At 60.1% G+C, this 20,516-nt stretch overlaps 1 protein-coding gene across 2 annotated transcripts; it reads left to right on the forward strand.

Annotated features, from left to right (window-relative positions):
- The first annotated feature begins 505 nt into the window (after nt 1-505).
- CLUH (CLUH binding protein of NUMT mRNA) lies at nt 506-20,020 on the forward strand. 2 transcript variants are annotated; one of them, XM_075561185.1, is made up of 26 exons: nt 506-725; nt 9,197-9,399; nt 9,972-10,143; nt 10,916-11,047; nt 11,162-11,286; nt 11,386-11,540; nt 11,624-11,749; nt 12,004-12,151; nt 12,290-12,382; nt 12,996-13,690; nt 14,000-14,223; nt 14,310-14,414; nt 14,507-14,607; nt 15,171-15,323; nt 15,414-15,476; nt 15,560-15,804; nt 16,104-16,188; nt 16,307-16,460; nt 16,544-16,683; nt 17,055-17,135; nt 17,212-17,337; nt 17,417-17,538; nt 17,722-17,815; nt 18,081-18,215; nt 18,313-18,386; nt 18,700-20,020. In XM_075561185.1, exons 1-26 carry the CDS (start codon nt 626-628, stop codon nt 18,869-18,871), a joined length of 4,023 nt encoding a protein of 1,340 aa, XP_075417300.1. In that variant the 5' UTR covers nt 506-625; the 3' UTR covers nt 18,872-20,020. The 2 variants fall into 2 exon arrangements, with proteins under 2 accessions (XP_075417300.1, XP_075417298.1); XM_075561183.1 differs by having other exon boundaries at nt 507-725; nt 10,916-11,059.
- Nucleotides 20,021-20,516: the final 496 nt, after the last annotated feature.

A 20,516-nucleotide genomic window follows, 5' to 3' on the forward strand; every position in this document is an offset into this window, starting at 1 on the left:
CCTCCCCCCTCCGTTGGCTGTGCCGGGACCTACAATGCCCTGCCACCTCTCGAAGCCAGACGCACCCCACCCCAACTCCTGCGGCGGGAAAGAGGAGCCCGTCTCGCACCCTGCTCAGAAAGGGCGCTGAGGGTCACGTTAACTCTGCAGATTAAACACCGCGTGGTTAGTTGGCAGATTTGCAATAGGAAGCAGAGGGTCATTGGGGGAAGGGAGGGTTGGGTTAGCATTGGCAGTCCTAAACGAGCCTCCACCCAAGGTCACGGCGTCCGGCCGCCCAGGAGCGAACTAGAGGGAGGTCTCCTCGAAGCCCCGCCCCTCCGGGGGCCGAAGTCTCTTTTCCCCCTCCGAGTCTGGATGCGTTCCCTTTAAGGCGTTCGGGAAAGTCACCACCTCTGTTTGATAGCCAAGCCGGCGCGGCGCGTTTTGTCCCTCGCGGGCTTCCGTGGGCCGGGCTGGGCGCGAGGGCGGGGCAGGGGAGCGGCGAAGGGGTCAAAGGAGACAGCGCGCACCACGTGGGCCGGTGACTCTGTCCTTCCTGCAGCGGCCGCGGCGCGCAGGGCACTTGGGTTAGTGGCGCGGCGGGCGGCGCGGACTGCCGAGCCGGACGCCCGCTCCTGCCACCATGGTCATCAAGACGGACGAGTTGCCGGCGGCCGCCCCGGCCGACAGCGCCCGGGAGCCCAGCTCGCAGGCCGGTGGCAAGGGGCGGCCCGGCGCGGCCGGTGAGCAGGGCTGGGGCCAGCCGGCAGCCGGGCTGGGAGGGCTGGACTAGGCTAGCGGGCGGGCGGGCTCAGGGCTCTGCGGGGACCGTCCACTTCCTTCCGCATTGGGACTGCATGCATCCCGCCGGGCCTTCCACCGGGCCGCCCCCGCCCTGAAGGTCACCTTCACTGCCGCCCCCGGCGTTGTCCCGGGCTTCGCACGTGGGGTCCCGGGGAGGGCGGCTGTGGCGCGCACACGCGTGCCAGATCGTGGGGACACGTGCGTGCTAGAGCGGTCTCAGGATGGGGGGGGGAGACAGCCGCCACAGACGAAGGAAATCGGCGCCCCCACACCCTCCATGCCCGGTCGGGAGCCCTCCCGGTGGGGTTACTTCTGACACTTGCAGGCCGTCTCCCAACAGGGACTGGTGTGCGTCTGAATCCCAGTCATTCCCTCTGCGCGCGGCTGCAGCCCTGCGAGTGAGGTTCCGTTTGGGACTTCTTGGGCATGCTCGGTGGGGAGGGGAGGGAGTTTTGGGCGGGGTGGGTGTGTTGTGAGGAAACTTATTCGTTCATTCCCTAGAGACAAGGCTTGCTGCCCTGAACTCTGCCCTTGCCCTAAAGGTGTTGGTCCTGTTCGTCTTAACCTGGGAGTTCTGCAGAATGTGGAGGTTGGGGGTAGGTGGGGAGTGTGCTGTGGAGGAAGAGTAGGCACGCTCCTTGGCTGGGGGAGGTGTTTGTGCCCGAACTTGATCATTAACCCGCCTTATTGCGAAAAGTGGGTCAGCTCAGAGTTGTTCTTTTTAAGGCAAAGGTCATTAGTGTGGAGTGGAGCTCCCAGCTCCCCCCTGGGGGACCGCGTGCTGGTGCCTGTGGGAGTGGCTGCAGCCTGCCACTCGTGGGCCCCCCTCCCTTCACTCCCTGGGTCCCTGGAGTTAGCAGTCCAGATCTTCCTCAGATCTCGCAGAGATGGGAACATCTCCCCTCTGTGCCCGAGTTGGGGTGCAGAGCTACTGCTCTCTCCCACTGTACCCCCAGCTGCTCTCTACAAGGCATTGTCTTAACTTCACTCACTTACCATCCCCTTCCCGCCTGGGGCTGACCTAGGAGACTTTCCCACCCCAGCCAGATTGCTAGTGGGGTCACAATGGGGTTGGTTACCTTGTGGGTGGCGGGCAAGGTCCGTGGTGCCTTTGCTGATTGCTTGGACAAGGCCAAGATTTGGGCAGAACAATGAATGTTGACAACTCCAACCTGCCAAGCTTTGTCCTGCTTGGAGGCTAGTGGATATGAGTCAGTGGGGCCCCAGGCTGGATAAAAGGAGATAAGAGTTGGCAGATTTCTCCTGTAGCAAAGAGCCCTGAAGAGATGAAGTGACTGGTCCAAGGTCACATGGTGGCCTAGTTGTGGAGTGGAGCATTTGAATTTCCAGCACGTGGCCAGTGTGCCTAGGCAACTCCAGCCTTCTCCCGGAGGAAGCTGGGATGGATATCCGGGTTTGGGTCGAATGCTGAGGATGTGGGGCTGAGGAAGGGAGAGGGTCTCTTGGAGGGCCTGAGGACAACAGCCTCTCAGCTGTGTGCCTCTGGGCTCCATCTGAACAAGGTGGGTCAGGGGAAGGGCATAGTGCTGGCTTGGGGGCAACTGGAAGCTTACTAGGGTGGGGGTGGAGCGGGGCAGCAATGGCCCTGGCCCTGGGAGCTAGTAGGGAGGGCTGGGGCTTGAATAACTGCCAGCCTGGGTCTGCTTGGAGAAGGAGGGGCCTTTTTGGAGATTCCCAGCAGGCAGCTCTCCCCTAGGCCCCAGAGCTCTGAAGGGCTCCCCATACCTGGAGGAGGAGGTGATCAAGGTTGTGTTGTTGTTTTCCCTGTGGGGGTGGATAGAAAAGGGGTTGGTTACCTTCTTAGAAGAAATCATCTTTTAAAGTGTTAAGAGAACAGGCAGGTTTTTCAAGTTCACAGTGGTGTGTCAAGTTCCTTCTGCCAGGGGAGGGCTCCCTGGAGCTGTGACCTGGAGGCAGAGAGGGTTGACTGGCTGGGGAGGAGTTTGGGGGCTTAGGGGAGCTCCCCAACAGGATCCTCCAGGAGCAGCTCTAGGAATGCTTTTCCCAGACCATGCGTACTCATCTCTGCCCAGTTGGGACCGGAAGAATGGAGATGGGTGCCTTCCCCACTGGGATCTCCTACAGGCGGACTGCCTGTCTGCCTGCCTGCTCACATCCCGTCCTTGAAGCCCCAGGTTCCTGGGATGGGGTGGTGGAGATTTTGTGGCCTTACTTCCTGTTGGAGCCTCACTTGCTGGGGTGGGGCTGGCCCTGGCACAGTTCTTTGAGCAAGGGGGGGCCAGGCAGGAGAAGGTGCACACAGGGTTTTTTCCCCTCCTACCTGCTTGTGCTGAGGTCCTCTACCTCCAGGCCCAGGACTGTCTCACCTCTGCACTCCGACCTGAGCCATTAAGTCTCCCGGGTGCAGTGCCTCTGCACAGGACAGCCTGCCCTCTCAGTCTTCCTCTCCCTCGTGTTCAGGGCCTCAGGGTCCCCAACACCATGTAAGAGGAATATACACACCAATCCAGGGTGGGTAGAGGTTTGGGGGGCATCTTGGAATCTGGGGTAGACCTGGCCCTGAGCATAGGAGGGTGGGCAGTACTCTGTGGAAGTGGCCCTCGGGGGCTGTGGGTTTGGGCATCTGACAAGCTGGGTCTCTTTCTGACCTGGGCACTGCCCGTCACTCTGCATCCTGGCATGGGCAGCTTGCGTCCTGTTCTCCCTGAGGAACCTTAGTGTCCTTCCCTGAGGCGTGCACAGGACTGGGCCAAGAGGGAGCCTGGGCTCTGGTCACCGGGATGGGGGGTGGGGATGGGGGACCCTCATTGGGGGCTGTTTGTGGGAGGCTCTCCTTCTCGAGCCTGGGTGAAGCTGAGTGGCGCGATGGAAAGAGTGTCAGTGCCAGCTGTCAAGGCTGCCTGGGCCCCAGGACTGGATGGAGGGGAGCATGCTTGGCTCCCTGCCCCCACCCTGGTTAGTATGGATGCCTGGGAGGCCCTGGGAAGGTGCCCTGGCGAGGCTGGGCATGCTCCTCTCCACAGCAAATGGCCTTTGGCCCCTGGCTGGCAGCTCTGTTTTCCGGGGGGAGGCGGGGCTGGGGGGAGACTTAGTTTTCTCTGGCAGCCCAGAGGCTGCTGGGAAGGGAAGAAGGGAAGGAAGAGCCTGCCAGCAGTTCTTGGTGGAGCTGGTGGAGCTGGAGGCCTGGGGCACCAGTGTAGCTGTCCTCTGAGACTAGGGGCCCATTATCCCCTCCCCCTAGAGCAAGCGATTCAGGAAGGGAGAGGTGCCAGGTCACTTGCAGGGGGCACCCTCAGCCAGAGGCCCAAGCCAAGCACTTGACCCAGGAAGCAGCCAGGCGCTCAGCGTCTGTGAGTGTCTGGTGGACAGGGGGTGGCTGCCACCCTATGGCTTGGGCCCGGGTCTGTGCCAGCTGTTGCCAGCAGCTGGCCGAAGCAGTCCTGCCCAGCCCCGCTGGAACCGGAGCCGAGGAGAGGACCCCTCTGCTGTACCCGACTCCCACCAGCCAGTCCCCTGGACCCTCAGTCCTGAGGGGCCCAGGCACCCCAAACGCTAGGTTCTCCTGCCCTTCCAGCGACTTCACCCATAGTGCCTCCCATTCTGAGGGCCACGGCGAAGGGGCTCCACGTTCCAACCACAGCTTTCCCTGGGGTCCTGGAGCCACTGGGGCCTGCTGGCCTGCAGCTGTCCTTCTGGCTGACCTTGAGCAGGATGCAAGGCTGGGGGAGTGTGTCCTTCCTGGGGCTGCCCCGGCAGGCTTGGCCCCACTGAAACCCGAAGCCGGCCCTGGGTCGACCAGCTGCGTGGAGACAAAGGTAGTGGCTGAGACAAGAACAAGGGACAGGGGCGGTATCAGGCCTGAGCTTCCTCCCTTCCATGGCAGACCCGAGGCCCCCGAGCCCAGGAGAAGGCAGCTGTCAGCTGAACCAGGTGGGCTGCGGGGCGGCAAGGACTAGCCCAAATCCTGCGGGGAGGTTTCTTGGCCTTCTTCCAGTGGTGGGGACACCTTCAGGTTGTCCCAGGAATGTGGAGACCCTGGGGCACCAGCCATCTTGCTGTGGAATTGGGTTGGGGGTTGGGTACCTGGGGGTTGGAACCTTGGGTGATTCATTGGCACTCCCTGGGCGCTGGGAAGGGAGTGCTGGAGGCTGTGACCGCCCCCTGCCTGTCTGGGCCCAGATCTCTGGGCCTAATCTCAGTGGGCTCACTTTTGGCCTCTGAGAGGCCCAAACTATCCCCTCAGATCAGGTGGGACTCTTCCCACCTCACTCTCACCCCTGGGCTTTGTAAGACCCTACCTGCAGCCAACCTTCTTCCGGCCCTTCCCGGGCCTCTGTCCCATGTAATTGGAGCGGGCTGTCCTGCCCGGGGCTGTTTGGAGTGGGAGGGGAGAGCTGAGGCCATCCTTGTGTGTTCAGTAGCAGCTGAGCAGTTCCTTGGAGGCCTGGGGAGCAGGCTTCGGAGCAGTGAATGGTATGTAATGGTACGGCCTCTGGGTAGGACTCTGTGACCTTGCTAACACCCTTCGCCCTTCTGAGCCTTGGGCATGATTGGGTATACAATGAGGTGCTATTGAGCTGGTTGAGGAGCATCAGAAGAAATTACTCTCCAGTCCTGTGTCATCCTCACAATGGGGGCTGTGTCTGAGCACATGGGGACCCTTCGCAGCCACTGCTCTGAGCTCCTGGAATTCCCAATTCGTTCCTTGGGTCCCCTGCTTCATGTTCTCGTGGCTTCGATAAGAGCCACACTGCCCTGGAGAACCCGCCACTTGCACTCCAGTTGGGTAGGGATGGGAAGCAGCCTGGAATCTTGGGGCAAGAGCCAGGGGACCAGAGACCCAGAGCAGCGCCCCTGGGCCTTGGGTGAGCTGACCTGTCAGGAAGGGACCCAGAGCCCACTGGCCAATGGGTGGAACCACCCAGTTTGCCAAGTGAGCGATGCAGGGAGGCCTCTGCTATGTGGGAGGATTTCCTGGGCAGGAAGGGGGTTCTCCTTTGTTGTTCTTGATGGAAATGGGAGGTTCTGTTACCTGCTCCCACCTGTCAACAATGTGTGCGTTAGCAGAGGTTTATAGTAATTGACTTGATGAATTCAGTGCCCTTTTGCTGTGCCTGTGTAAGGAGGGGGCGAGAAGCTGCCGTGTGAGCACCCAGCCCAATCCAGCAGGACCTGGCCCAGGTAGCTGGTGCTTTGTTTTCAGGAAATAATGGAGGAGAGGAAGGGGCTTGGATTCTGCCAGTTGGAGTTTTTGGCCAGGCCTCAGGGAAGAAAGTTTAATTGTTTAGGCGATGAAGGAGGAGAAGTTTGTTAAGTGGGCTGGTACATCAAGGAGCAGGGGCATCGGGAACCAGATGGAAGGTGGGAGGGAAGGTGTGGCATGTTTCAGGAGGCAAAGCTAGCTACCTTGGCAAGGGGAGCTGCAGGAGCCCAGGCTGGTGCCCCAGTGTGCTGGCCTGGGATGGGAAGCTTGTCTCTGCTGAAGAGTAAGTAGAGTACCTGAGGGGCTGTGTGCTATGAGGCAGGCAGCTGTTGGACACCCCGGAGGAGGTGGGGAGATAATTAGGAGCTCCACCCCCTCAGCATTGCCTTCAGCCCTGAGCAAGATGGAGCCCGAGAGGAAGTGAGGGAGGGGCCAGTGTTGATGTCTGTCTAGGTTGTCAGGGCTCCGACAGCAAGGCCATAAGTGGATACCTCTATTTTCTCACAGTTCAGGAGGCCAGGTGTTCAAATCCAGGGTGGTGGAAGGCTTTCGCCCCACCAGCTCTGGAGGAAGGTCCCTGTGTCTCTGACCTCCTGCTTCTGGGTGGTCTTTGGGGGCTTGGCATGTCTCATCACTGTTTTGCTTGTTTCTTTTTTTTTTTTTTTTTCTATCTCAAAAGAGATTGACTCAGGGGAGCGGGGAGGGAGGGGGAAAATCGAGCAGATGCCAGGGGCTTACATGGAGAGCAAATGTTTTGAGAGAATGATGAGAGTAATGAATGTACAAATGTGCTTTATACAATTGATGTCTGTGTATATGGATTTTGATAAGAGTTGCATGATCCCCCAATAAAATGATTAGAAAAAAAGATTGGCTCAAGACACCCTGTACACTAGTCTCATGACAAAGCTAGCCCCTTCTTGAATGGGATTTTAGCCACACACATTAGAGGTTTGAGATTTACAGCACATCATTTAGGGGAACAGGATTCAATCCATTGATCGTATTTTACCCAGTGGCTCCCCAAAATTCATGCTCTTACTGCCCATCTTAAATCAACTCTCAGTCCAAAGTTTTATCTTCTGAAGCATCTAAATCAAACATAAATGAGCGTTAGGTGTGTTCCGTCCTGGGGCAAAAGTCCTCTCTGTGCTGTGAACCTGGGAAATCTAGAATCTAAGTTCCCTACTTACCAAGTACGGTTGTGGACTAGGCACAAGGTAGATGTTCTCATTCCAAATGGGAGAAGTGTGGGGGGTGGGGGAGAGATAGGGTAGTGGACACCAAGCAAGCCCAGAGCCCACAGAAAAGGTCACATCAGCTCTCAAGGCTCAACCCTCACCCTGTTTAGGGGAATCTTCTGAGTGGAGGTGCCTCCACCCTGGGCAGCAACTCCCCTGCCTGCACTTTGGCCTGGCCCACTTTCCTACTCCATCCAAGTCTGTGACCCCATCCCCTTGGCCCTTCACAGCAACCTCGCCCTCGGGCACCAGAGCCAGCTTAGCACTGGAGTCGGGTTGGCAAAGATCCAGGTCTTTGAAACCGAGAAGGCTCTGCTTTTAGCTCCGCCCCTGACAGTTCCGCTCCCCAGAGCTGCCCCTGGGATGGCTCTTGTCTGTTCTCAGAGGACAGCAGGTGGAGCTCTCTTATGTGCTTCCTGCCTCTCCCGGCTCTGTCCCCTTCAGTCTAAGCTGATGGGTTTCGTGCTGTGGTTATGGATTAGATCTAGCTGGTGTGGTTTAAAGCTTAAGGACAGGCTGAATCTCCTTTTAACAGAAAATTGTGTAGCCACTTGGGTGAACATTCTGGGACACGAGGCGTTAAATGTGTTCAACCGACTTTTTCCAGTCAGTTCACTCTTCAGTCTTTCCCTCACAATTTATAAGCAGCAAAGTAGAAACCATGTGGCCCCAGTGAGATTGTGCCTAGAAATCTCCTCAGCCAAATATTTAAGCTCCTCACTGACCAGCTCTACCTCCCACCAAACATTTGAACAGCATTCCGATGAGTCTGATTGTTTTATGAAGCCTCATAAGATGCATGTGAAATGCTCACATTCCTAGCAGCATTCTGCTCCTGGGGCCATGCCTGCTTCCTGAGACGCTAGAAACAGTCTCTGTAGCTCTCTACTTCCTTCGGAGGCGTCACCAGAATCGCACCTGATGTCTGTACGTCTACCCGAGGTGCTCACTGTTCTAACCAAATCTACCGCCATCGAGTGGATTCCGGCACATGGGACCCTCTGGTGGGTTCTGAGACGGTGAAATCTTGACAGGAGCCAACAGCCTTACTATTACGCACCTCAGGGCTCTTCCGCAGCCACCCATGAACCAATTCCCCAACTACTTTGGTATTGTCAGCGTTTATGAGAGCAGCACCCTCACATTTTGGTGCCAAATCCTATCTTAATTTTCCGGTGGTGCCAAAGTGAGCAACCAAACGCAGGAGACTGTAACAGAGGTTCATTTTCTGTCGTGGAGGGGCCTCGGCTCACTGCCATCAAGGGGGTCCCCGCTGATTCACAGGAACCTTACAGGGCAGGACACGACTGCCCCTGTGCCTTTCTGAGACGATAAAGGAGCTACTGGTGGTTCTGGACTGCTGACCTTGTGGTTAGCAGCCCAGTGCGGAACCAGAAGGCCTTCGAGGAGGCTAGGAGTCCCAATCTGGGGCACTGGCTCCCGGGGGAGAAGACTTGCTCCCTCTCCCTGCTCTCAGGAAGGGTCCTTGTCTCTGAGCTTCTGCTCTTGGCTGCTCTTCCTGTGGCTTGGCCGCTCTCTTGCCCAGTCTCTGCTTGTTTAATCTCTTTTATTTATATCTCCAACGGGATTGACTCAAGACACAGACTGCACTGATCTTGTCGCATTCACAGCAAAGCCAGCCCATTCCCGAGTGGGAGTATAAGCATAGAGGCTAGAGTTTTAGAACCCAGCATTGGGGTGGCATAAGGCCTAGTTCAGCCCCTCACACTGTCAGTCCGCGGAGGGGAGGAAGAAATGACGGGTGGGTGGCTGGGGGCATTTTGAGGACTTGGCTATAGAAGGGAGGAGACCTTGAACTACAGGTGAAAGGGGTATGCTAAGGGTGAGGTGGGATTATGTGTCTGGGTTGGGGCCAGGTTTCAGGAGGACATGTAGGCCTCTCCTGAGGGGCACCCAGGAGAAGTGGAGCATCCCACCTCACCAGCCCTGCCCATCTGACTGTGCCTCTTTCTGCCACTCCTAGAACCAGCACCAGTCATGCTGTTGAATGGGGACTGCCCAGAGAGTCTGAAGGAGGAGGTGGGGGAGGTGGAGCCCCCTCAAGAGAACGGGCTGGAGGAGGCGGAGCCCGGAGATGAGGCCACTGGACAGGAGGTCATTGTCATCCAGGACACCGGCTTTTCTGTGAAGATCCTGGCTCCAGGGATCGAGCCCTTCTCTCTGCAGGTGAGATGTAGGCGGAGGACCAAGGCTCGGGGCCAGAAAGCCAAGCCCCACTCTTGTGAGGCCCAAGCTGTTGGCAGCAGATGGGGGTCAAATGCCTCAAGGTCATTTGAGCTAGTGTGGTGAACCTGGGACTGAGGGCAACTTCAGGCCACTCCTCTATTACTGGAGAACAACTGCCCCTGAAAATGCCAGGTGTGTGGGCAGATGTGTGGCAGGGGCGGGTGGGTGCTGAAGCCAGGCTCCCTCGGCTTCAAGTCTCCTGCTTTGCCCTGGAGCATTATGCCACTTCGGCACAGGGCAGTGGGTGCTGCTGCATGGTCCAGGGCAGACCCATAGTCTTATACCCCTGCCTCATTGGGCCCCAGAGGGAAAATGCTCTCGTGCTCGCTCTCATATGCACGCACACACACACACACACGTGTGCACACAAGACAGGTGGGCATGGTGTATGTGGGCAGAATTTGGGACTTTTTCTCTAGGACCATAGGTCCCTTGGTCTGGGGAGGGGGCTGAGACCTAGCTCTCCACCATGTGGCCTCTCACTGGGGTGGATGGGGCCATCTCCCTGGCAGGTATCCCCCCAGGAGATGGTGCAGGAGATCCACCAGGTGCTCATGGACCGAGAAGACACCTGCCATCGCACCTGCTTCTCGCTGCACCTGGATGGCAACATGCTGGACCACTTCTCAGAGCTGCGCAGTGTTGAGGGGCTGCAGGAAGGCTCAGTGCTGCGCGTGGTGGAAGGTGGGTCCGTGGACAGAGAGCGCTAGGACCTGAGCATGCCAGGCAGCTGAGGCCTCTCCCCCTGCACTATCTGAGTGCCCCAGTGGATGAAGTGGGCAGGGCAGGGCCTGCTTATCACACAGCCAGAGTACCTCTCTGAAAAAAGGGGGAGAGGATTGAGCAAGGCCTACAAAGAGGAAAGTTGACTCTGAAAACAAAACAGTCTCCCAGCCCTGCAGGGAGGGGTGGGGGACCGACGCTGGTGTCAACTAAGGACTTGGGTCCCAGGGCATGTGAGCTTTATTCATAGTTGGTATGGAAAACACCTGTAAACTAGGTGTGCCACTCACTACTCACTGGACAGTGGAACCCCTCTCCTCCCTCTGAGAGCCACTGTTAAAATCTCACGAAGCACACTGGCCAGGTGTTAGGTGTTCTGGGGTTTGGGGTGTCTTGGGAAGAATAGGGATGGGACTATAGGGAACCGAGGAGCTCGTGAGGCTCCACCCACTAGGGCAGTGGCTTTCATGCGCGCCCCGAGGCCTGGGTCCTTTGTAAACAGGGATCTCTGCCCGTCCCTGCCAGCCTGTGGGGGTACGTGTTTAGAAACCGGAACCCCCAGCATATATGCTCATGCTGGGACTTAAAAACGGAAGTCTTAAAGTGGGACATTAAAGTCACCCCTGATAGTGCCACCTGAACTGTTATTTTCTCTGCCAGGTGGGTGGTTCCAGGGTGCAGGGCCACAGCAGGCTGGCCTCTGACTAAGCCCCGCCCACCCCCGTCCTGGCAGAGCCCTACACCGTGCGTGAGGCCCGAATCCACGTGCGCCACGTCCGAGACCTGCTCAAGAGCCTGGACCCGTCCGATGCCTTCAACGGGGTGGACTGCAACTCCCTCTCCTTCCTGAGCGTCTTCACTGATGGTGACCTGGGAGGTGCGGGGGGCATTGGCCTGTGGGTGGGGCCTGGGAGGGGCCAAGAGGAGTTGTGGGCCCCTGGGCAGGCCGTGTGCTGACCACCAGCCTCTGGTCCCTCAGATAGCGGGAAGCGGAAGAAGGGTTTGGAGATGGACCCCATAGATTGCACGCCTCCTGAGTACATCCTTCCGGGCAGCCGGGAGCGGCCGCTGTGTCCCCTGCAGCCCCAAAACCGTGACTGGAAGGTAGGGCTCCTGGTGGAGCACCCGGGAGCGGGCCCTGGTGGGGCAGAGCTACCGCGCCAGGAGGCCAGGGCACTCAAGCTCGGCCCCCGGTGCTTGTAGCCCCTGCAGTGTCTGAAGGTGCTCACCATGAGTGGCTGGAATCCGCCACCCGGGAATCGCAAGATGCATGGGGACCTCATGTACCTGTTTGTGATCACGGCCGAGGACCGGCAAGTCAGCATCACCGCCTCCACTCGGGGCTTCTACCTGAACCAGTGAGTGCCTGCTCTCTCCACCCCTCACCCCCCAACCCCCTGTCCCCTTGCCTGCCCAGTGACCGCCGCCCCTTCTCTCGCAGGTCCACAGCGTATCACTTCAACCCCAAGCCTGCGAATCCCCGCTTCCTCAGCCATTCCCTGGTGGAGCTGCTCAACCAGATCAGCCCCACCTTCAAAAAAAACTTTGCTGTGCTGCAGAAGAAAAGGTACTGCCGCTGTCACATCCCATGTCACGTTGGAGTTGGGACAAAGTGGCCAGCTGGGCCTCCGGCCAATGGTCCCGCTTTAGGGACTGTCAGCCTGGACGAATGCCAGAGACCCCAGGAGAGGTTTACGTGTGTTTCGGTGACTTCTCGGGGTGGGGTCTTGTTGAGGGCCATGCAGGACCAGGTGGCGACCTAGGAGAAAAGGGTGCCCTGGTCAAGTCTCCACCCCATCTCTCCCCACCTCCCCCCGACAGGGTCCAGCGCCACCCGTTCGAGAGGATTGCCACCCCATTCCAGGTGTACAGCTGGACGGCCCCCCAGGCGGAGCACGCCATGGACTGTGTGCGCGCAGAGGATGCCTACACCTCACGGCTGGGCTACGAAGAGCACATTCCTGGACAGGTACCTGCGTCCTGGCTTGTGCCGTCCCTCGGTGGAAGCCCCCAGGGGCACTGTGCCCTGTGGGAGCAGAAGGAGGAGGAGGTGGCGCTGCTATGGGGCCGAGGCTGAGCTTCCTGCTCCCCCTTGGTCCTTCCACAGACCCGGGACTGGAATGAGGAGCTGCAGACCACAAGGGAGCTTCCACGCAAGAACCTGCCCGAGCGGCTGCTACGGGAACGAGCCATATTCAAGGTGCTCCAGCCCCTCTCTGACTAGGGAGCACTCGGCTCTGCCCGGCCTGCTCCCAGAGACTGGTCAGGGGTCTTGCTTGTGAGCTGGGCAAGCAGCCAGGTCCGCTCCAGCCCCTGTCCTGCACGTGGGCACACTGCCCGCCACGGCCTGTCTGTACAGAGCTATTGCATTGGGGTTCGAAAGTTGCTGGTGCTTGTCACTAAGGCGGCTGAGTAAAGGAAAGATGGCTTTGAAAAGCTGAGTTTAGACTGCAGCGTGGCCTTGCTGCTGGGGATAGTGGTCGGCCCGTGGTTCTGGGGCCTGACTGGGCCGCAGGCTACTGCAGGGCTTTGGAGGCTCCTCTGGGGCAGTCGTCCTGCCTCCTTGTAAAGTTCAGTGCTTGTGCCCTCGCCGTCTTAGAGTTGAGAAGGCGGGCCTGAGGGTCCTGTCCAGGTCCACCTTACGGGTTTGGTTTGCCCACATCTGGCTGGTCACTCAGCCGCGCCCTCCTCGCGGGCCGAGGGGTGGGGGGATTGGAGGGAGCCGCCTCTTACAAAGAGGGTTTAGCTGAGCTTGGTTAGGTTGGAGGTGGCCCGCGGTCTGGTGAGCTGGTCTCACGCTGCTCCCCCACCAGGTGCACAGCGACTTCACGGCCGCAGCCACGCGGGGTGCCCTGGCGGTCATTGACGGCAACGTGATGGCCATCAACCCCAGCGAGGAGACCAAGATGCAGATGTTCATCTGGAACAACATCTTCTTCAGCCTGGGCTTCGATGTCCGCGACCACTACAAAGACTTTGGTGGGGACGTGGCGGCCTACGTAGCCCCCACCAACGACCTGAACGGCGTGCGCACCTACAACGCAGTGGACGTGGAGGGGCTGTACACGCTGGGCACAGTGGTGGTGGACTACCGCGGCTACCGCGTCACGGCCCAGTCCATCATCCCCGGCATCCTGGAGCGGGACCAGGAGCAGAGCGTCATCTACGGCTCCATCGACTTTGGCAAGACGGTGGTGTCCCACCCCCGCTACCTGGAGCTGCTGGAGCGCACGAGCCGGCCCCTCAAGATCCTGCGGCACCGCGTGCTCAACGAGCGCGACGAGGAGGTGGAGCTGTGCTCCTCCGTCGAGTGCAAGGGCATCATCGGCAACGACGGGCGCCACTACATCCTCGACCTGCTGCGCACCTTCCCGCCCGACCTCAACTTCCTGCCTGTGCCCGGCGAGGCCCTGCCCGAGGAGTGCACCCGAGCAGGCTTCCCCCGCACCCACCGCCACAAGCTCTGCTGCCTGCGCCAGGAGCTGGTGGATGCTTTCGTGGAGCACCGGTGAGTGTCCCCTCCCCGCCGCCCCCCCCAGCCCAGCTTCCTCCAGCCCCACTGCCAGGACCTGTCCAGTCCTGTGGCCAGGGGTCTTAGGCCCACCCGACGGCTGCTTGCCCCTCTCTGAACTTCAGGTGGTCCTGCCGTCCGGGTGGGAGCCCTGTCTGAGAGGTTAGCTGCTCCTCCCTGGCCCACACACTGCCTCTGGGGCCCGTTGTTGGGCTGGCATGTTGTTGACACAGTGGAGGTGGTGTGTCCTCTGCCTGGGGGTGGTGGTGTCCAGCCCGCTAACTTCAGGGTATCTACCCTCTCCAGGTACCTCCTCTTCATGAAGCTGGCCGCCCTGCAGCTGATGCAGCAGAAAGCTAGCAAGATAGAGACCCTCACCTCCCCGGAAAACGATGGCCCGCCCTCACTGGAGTCCAAACCGGAAGCTTCCCCGGGCATGGAAGCGGGTAGGGCAGAGGAGGGCGGCAGTGCGAGTGGCCTGGCCAAGGCGAAGGAGCTGGCAGAGACCATCGCCTCAGACGACGGTGCAGGTGGGGGCAGTGGGGACCCAGGGAGAGCGACCTTCGGAGGCTGGCACAGGGCAGCCCCACTGAGAGCAGGTGGCCCCTCTCCACAGCTGACCCGCGGAGCCGGGAGGTCATCTGCAATGCCTGCAAGGCTGTGGGCTCCGTCAGCAGCACTGCCTTCGACATCCGCTTCAACCCCGACATCTTCTCACCAGGCAAGCAGCGGGGCCAGGCAGGCCCAGGGTCACGGCAGGGGAAGGGTCCTTCCCCCATCTGGGTACCACTTCCCTCCCTCTCTCTCTCCCAGGGGTCCGCTTCCCTGAGTCCTGCCAGGAGGAAGTTCGAGACCAGAAGCAGCTGTTGAAAGATGCAGCTGCCTTCCTGCTCTCCTGCCAGATCCCGGGCTTGGTGAGCGCCGCGGGGGTCTGCAGCATAGGGCGCTGGGACGAGGAAGGCAGAAGTATTGGCCTCCTTTCACAGATGGGGAAACCCACCCTGAGGGGGTGTGAGCCTCCAGGCCCAGAGTCCATACTGCCATGGGTCCCTACCCCCACCCTGTGTGGCTGACAGCTAGGGTGTCTGTACCTGTGGGAATGGGGAGAGGTGGGCGAGTGCCCATCTCCTCATTCCCACAAGCCCTTTAGACAGTGGGTGTTCCTGCTAAGGCAGTGCTAAGCTGGACACACTCAGCAGACTCCCTCCTCTATCCCTTCCCCCCTCCCGCTGTGGGCTCTCTTAATTCACCCACAGGTGCCCCTTCATTCCTGCTGCCCGGGGAGTCCCATCCAACCCTGTGGAGGCCTGGGGCAGGTCCTCCTGGCCTTGCTACTGTTTTGTCCCTGCCCGCTTTTTCTTGGGGGAGAGCCTGGGCCTTTGTCCCCCTCCCTCCCTTGGCCCAGGGAGCGGGCTTTCCAGGCGGGGCCGGGGGCAGGGCCCTGGGCTGGTGGGGCCTGACCTGCTGCAGCCCGCAGGTGAAGGACTGTGCGGACCACGCCGTGCTGCCCATGGATGGCGCCACGCTGGCCGAGGTGATGCGTCAGCGGGGAATCAACATGCGCTACCTGGGCAAGGTGCTGGGCCTGCTGCTCCGGAGTCCCGCCCGCAGCCAGTTGGACCATGTCTATGTGAGTGCTGAGCCCAGACTGGGCCTCGGTTGGGGAGTCCAAGGGGAGTCCTGGGGCCTGAGCATGGTTTCCTGTTCTAAACCCTTGTAGAAAATCGGTATTGGAGAACTCATCACCCGCTCTGCCAAACACATCTTCAAGACCTACCTACAGGTACTGCCCCTGTGTGCCCACAGGTGGGTAAGAGCCCGGTGTTGGGGCTGAGGGCCTGTGACTGGTCCTGTGCTCCCTTGCAGGGGGTGGAGCTCTCGGGGCTCTCAGCCGCCATCAGCCACTTCCTGAACTGCTTCCTGAGCTCCTACCCCAACCCCGTGGCCCACCTGCCTGCTGACGAGCTAGTCTCCAAGAAGAGGAACAGGAGGAGGAAAAACCGGCCCCCGGGGGCTGCGGATAACACAGCCTGGGCCGTCATGACCCCCCAGGAGCTCTGGAAGAACATCTGCCAGGAGGCTAAGAACTACTTTGACTTCAGCCTTGAGTGGTATGGGCCTAGGCGTGTGTGTGTGTGTGTGTGTGTGTGTGTGTGTGTGAGTGTGAGTGTACACACGCCCATGTGCGTGTCTCGATGGCCCTGAGTCCTTTGTTCCTGGGTGGCATGAGGAGTCTCCTGCAGCCCTGGTCCATGGTCACTGGTCAGTGAAATGAGGAAGACAGGTGCTAGCTCGGAGAGTTTGGGGAGTGGGGACAGGCGGTCCATTCTGAGTGCCGGTTGGAGGGACTGGCGTCTGGGTGGGCATGCTGTTCTTGGCAGAGGGGCCGACGGCTACCTCCCGCCCACAGTGAGACCGTGGACCAGGCGGTGGAGAACTATGGCCTGCAGAAGATCACGCTGCTGCGGGAGATCTCCCTGAAGACTGGGATCCAGGTGGGCATGGGCTCCTGGCCCCTCCTCCCGGCAAGATACCCGGGGCCATTAGGGTGCTGCACGTGGTGCGGGTTGCTGGGTCCGAGGCTGGCTGCCAAGTGCCGGACTCCGTCCCCAGATCTTGCTGAAGGAGTACAGCTTCGATAGCCGCCACAAGCCAGCCTTCACGGAGGAGGACGTGCTCAACATCTTTCCTGTGGTCAAGCACGTCAGCCCCAAGGCCTCCGACGCCTTCCACTTCTTCCAGAGTGGGCAGGCCAAAGTACAACAGGGTGCGTGGCCCAGCAGGGTCGGGCAGGGGCTGGGGTCTCCTCGGTCCACCCTGACGTGCCACCTGTGGGCGCCCGACCCCCAGGCTTCCTGAAGGAGGGCTGCGAGCTCATCACTGAGGCCCTGAACCTGTTTAACAACGTGTACGGGGCCATGCACGTGGAGATCTGCGCCTGTCTGCGCCTGCTCGCCCGGCTGCACTATATCATGGGCGACTATGGCGAGGTGAGGCCTGCCTGGGGGTGGGAAACGGGGTGCTGCGGAGTTGAGTTGAAGGCTCCACTTAGAGACCCTCCAATGTAGACCAGGGAGACCTGGGGGGTGCCCCACCCCACTTCAGCTATAGGAATTGTCAGTGTGTGTGTATGTGTGCCGTGTATGTCTCAACAACACACTTGTGGAGTAGTCTTGAAGGGTTTATGACAGGTTCTTTGGGAAGAGGAAGTTTAAGGGCATGGTGTTTGCACAGTCAGAGGGAGGCAGAAAGATTGCAGGGCTCCCCTTGGGTCCCCCTCTACTGCCTTCATGCAGAGACAGGGTGCCGACGTCAGTGGTAAGGCCAGGGGTGGGGCCCTCCGCCCACCGTCTCTTCTCAGGCCCTGAGCAACCAGCAGAAGGCAGTGCTGATGAGCGAGCGCGTGATGGGCATCGAGCACCCCAACACCATCCAGGAATATGTGCGTAGGGCTGGGGTCTGTGAGGGTGGGGCCTGCAGCCTGGCCTGGCCTGGCCTGACCTCAGCCCGCCCTGCAGATGCATCTGGCCCTGTACTGCTTCGCCAGCAGCCAGCTGTCCACAGCCTTGAGCCTGCTGTACCGTGCCCGCTACCTCATGCTGCTTGTGTTCGGGGAAGACCACCCGGAGGTGGCCTTGCTGGACGTGAGTGCCAGGGCTGGGGGCTAGCCCACAGTCCCAGGACATCAGGACCTGACTGACTGGCCTCTCCCCCACCCCCCAGAACAACATCGGGCTGGTACTGCACGGGGTGATGGAGTGCGACCTGGCGCTGCGCTTCCTGGAGAATGCGCTGGCCGTCAGCACCAAGTACCACGGGCCCAAGTCCCTCAAGGTGGCCCTCAGGTGAGCTGTCCTGGCTCATGGGGGTTCTGAGACAGTGCTTGGTCTTGCATCTGGTCCTCCTGTCCTGCTCTCTAGATGCCAGAGAGGGCTTTAGAGTAGATCCCCATCTCCCCTGAAAATCAGGCACACTGCCCAGCCCCCTCGTATCCTCGGCCACCCCATTCACGCCTGACCTCTTTGCAGCCACCACCTGGTTGCCCGGGTCTATGAGAGCAAAGCGGAGTTCCGGTCCGCCCTGCAGCACGAGAAGGAGGGCTACACCATCTACAAGACCCAGGTGGGCAGGGGCCTGGTGACCACGGTGGGAGGGGCAGGGTCTGCTGGGGGCTTAGCCTGGTTCATGGGAGTGGTGCTGGGCAAAGACCAGCTGCACCGCTCAAAGGCTGTGAGCACCGTCCCTCCGTGTGTGAGGGTTCAGTGCCGGCCGTTCGCCACGGTCCACTAGAAACAGAGCAGTCTCAGGTGGGCTGGGCAGGGCTCGAGGGTGGAGCCAGGCCTCCAGGCTCAGAGCGCCCCCCCCTCCCCTGCCTGCCCCCCTGTAGCTGGGCGAGGACCACGAGAAAACCAAGGAGAGCTCCGAGTACCTCAAGTGCCTGACCCAGCAGGCCGTGACCCTGCAGCGCACCATGAATGAGATCTACCGCAGTGGCTCCAGCGCCAACATCCCTCCCCTCAAGGTCTGTCTGTCTGTCTGTCTGTCCATGGGTGGGTGCGCTGGGGGGCTCCACACCCAGCCTTCCTGCTCTCCCCGCTCATGCTCCCCGCGGCATGCAGTTCACAGCCCCCAGCATGGCCAGTGTCCTGGAGCAGCTCAACGTCATCAACGGCATCCTCTTCATTCCTCTCAGGTGAGGTCCTGCACCGGGAGGATCCCCGATCCTCCGCCCCCCCCCACACACACTCACACGGCTGAGAACGGAAACGGGTTCTGGTGGGCACAATTACGCAGTGGCTGGTGCCTCCAGAGTGGCCGTCACGAGGGGCCTTTGTGAATCCATGGGCGCCCTTTTTCCTCCCGTTAGTGCAGGGGACGAGGAAGTCCCTCCCGAAACAATGCCCAGAGCCTGGTTTGGTCCTGAGGGCACATTCCATGAGAGCCCAAGGGTGGCAGAGAGGGCCCAGGTCCACTCTGACACCCCACCCTCCACCCGACCCGCTCAGCCAAAAGGACCTGGAGAACCTGAAGGCCGAGGTGGCGCGGCGGCACCAGCTGCAGGAGGCCAGCAGGAACCAGGCCGAGGAGCCCACTGAGCCGGAGCCCACAGGGCCCCCAGAGGAGGCGGACTTACAGCCCCCGGCCGCCAATGAGCCTGCTCCAAGCCTGCCGGTCTAGAAAGTGAGGGCCCGACGGACACTCAGCTGCCCCAGTGCCCAGCCATCCAGACTCCAGGAGAAGGGGGCACGCCCTGCAGACTGGAAGAGGAAGCAGCCTCTCTCCCTCCACATTTCTAACCCCACCCCACCCCCAGTGCCCTCCTGGGACCCTGGCCCAGCCCGCTGCCCCGCTTCAAGATGTTTTGCACTGGTTCAGCGTCTGAGGCCGAGCCCCATTGAAGCCACGTGATGGAGTGTGTGGGCGTCAGTTCCCTGTGCGGGGTGGTGTCCCCCGCCTTCAAGCAGGTGTGTGCGAATGTGTCCCTGCCTTGAGCCCACTGTACATAGCCCTGAGCGAGTCAGTCCTGAGTGGGTGAGTGCAGATGCGACTTCTCAGGTCATTTGTATGCTTGACATTAAGGCTGCTGCCCCGGGGCCCAGCCTGGCCGGAGGGGACTAGGGTGGAAGCCAGGAAGGTGGGGCTGTCCTGTGTCTTGGGGATGGGTTGAGGGGGGTGGGGGGAGACAGCTCTGGCAGGGCCGGAGGGTGAGATGTACTTGAGTTTTCGAACGATTGGAGCTGCTGTGGTTTCAGGATCAGGGACTGGGTGACCTATGCTGTGGCTCAGACTGGGGGACCCTGTGCTTGGCCCATGTGCTCTGACCTGCCACCCTCTTCCTGCTCCCCAAATGGGGAAAACCTTGGGGGCTAGGGTCTGAATGTATCCTCTCCATTTTAACCCGAGCTGCCTAACGCAGTGTGGGGCGGGGCCAGGGGGAGAGGGCTGGACTGATCATGGATCCTGAGGAAGTTTCCGAGTGGAGTGACTATGTCCTGTTCTTGTGGGCCAGCTCCCTCCCTCCCTGGGCATCTGGCACCGCACCTTCTGCAGAGAGAGGGGCTCCGGTGGCAGGGTAGGGCAGCCCTGTGGCCTGTCTGCTGTACCTTGCCCCTGAGACTGACAACTTGTGGGGAGTGGGTCCTGGGGTGGGGCCTCTGGGGCTTGGCCAAGAGCTGCCTAGGGAGATGGTCCGCCCAGACGACCTTGTTTCAAAGGGAGTGGGCTGGAGCTAGCCAGCAAAGCAATCCCACCGCTGATCAAGAACTTTTTTCTTGTTTTTAAACCATCACGTCTTCATTTCACATTGGAATAAAGTGAGTTTTTGAAGCCTGCTGCTCCAGTCTCTGCCGTGTTTGTGTGTCCAGTCTCACCTGGCTGTGAGGGGCATCAGCTGCCAGGGTTACCCATTTGCCGCTATGGAGGGAAAGTCCTGTTGGTGACCCAAGGGCGTGCCTGCTACTTCCCTAATAGAAGTCACAGGAGATGGCTGCCACTGGCTTCCCCCAGGGCTCCGCAGCACAGGCTGCTGTGTGGAGTCAGGGTAACTCCACATGGCATGGGGGTGTTGGGCCGCCCCAGCACACACAACAGGGAGTGCTGGGGGCGGGGGAATTTCCCATCACAGGTTAGGTTTCAGAGCTAGTTTTGGAGGTCCACCCCATCTTCACACACAATTCACGGCTCCTACTTTTTTACTTCCTACTTTTCCAATTTTGCTTTTGTCTTAAGATGCCCATTTTATAATCCTATCTTTTAAAAAGTTACAACCAAATTAAACACCTATGGGTGTGTAGCCTGCCACCTCTCTCCACCATCCCAATCT

The sequence above is a fragment of the Tenrec ecaudatus genome, chromosome 10, assembly GCF_050624435.1.
Source record: "Tenrec ecaudatus isolate mTenEca1 chromosome 10, mTenEca1.hap1, whole genome shotgun sequence".
Lineage (NCBI taxonomy): Eukaryota > Metazoa > Chordata > Mammalia > Afrosoricida > Tenrecidae > Tenrec > Tenrec ecaudatus.

What these genes read in the sequence shown, in the direction of transcription:
- CLUH (XM_075561183.1), top strand. Translation starts at nt 626, where the DNA reads ATGGTCATCAAGACGGACGAGTTGCCGGCGGCCGCCCCGGCCGACAGC. An exon ending in GGGGCGGCCCGGCGCGGCCG is followed by an intron (nt 726 to 9,196) that starts GTGAGCAGGGCT and finishes TGCCACTCCTAG; the next exon opens with AACCAGCACCAGTCATGCTG. An exon ending in GGGAACGAGCCATATTCAAG is followed by an intron (nt 12,383 to 12,995) that starts GTGCTCCAGCCC and finishes CTCCCCCACCAG; the next exon opens with GTGCACAGCGACTTCACGGC.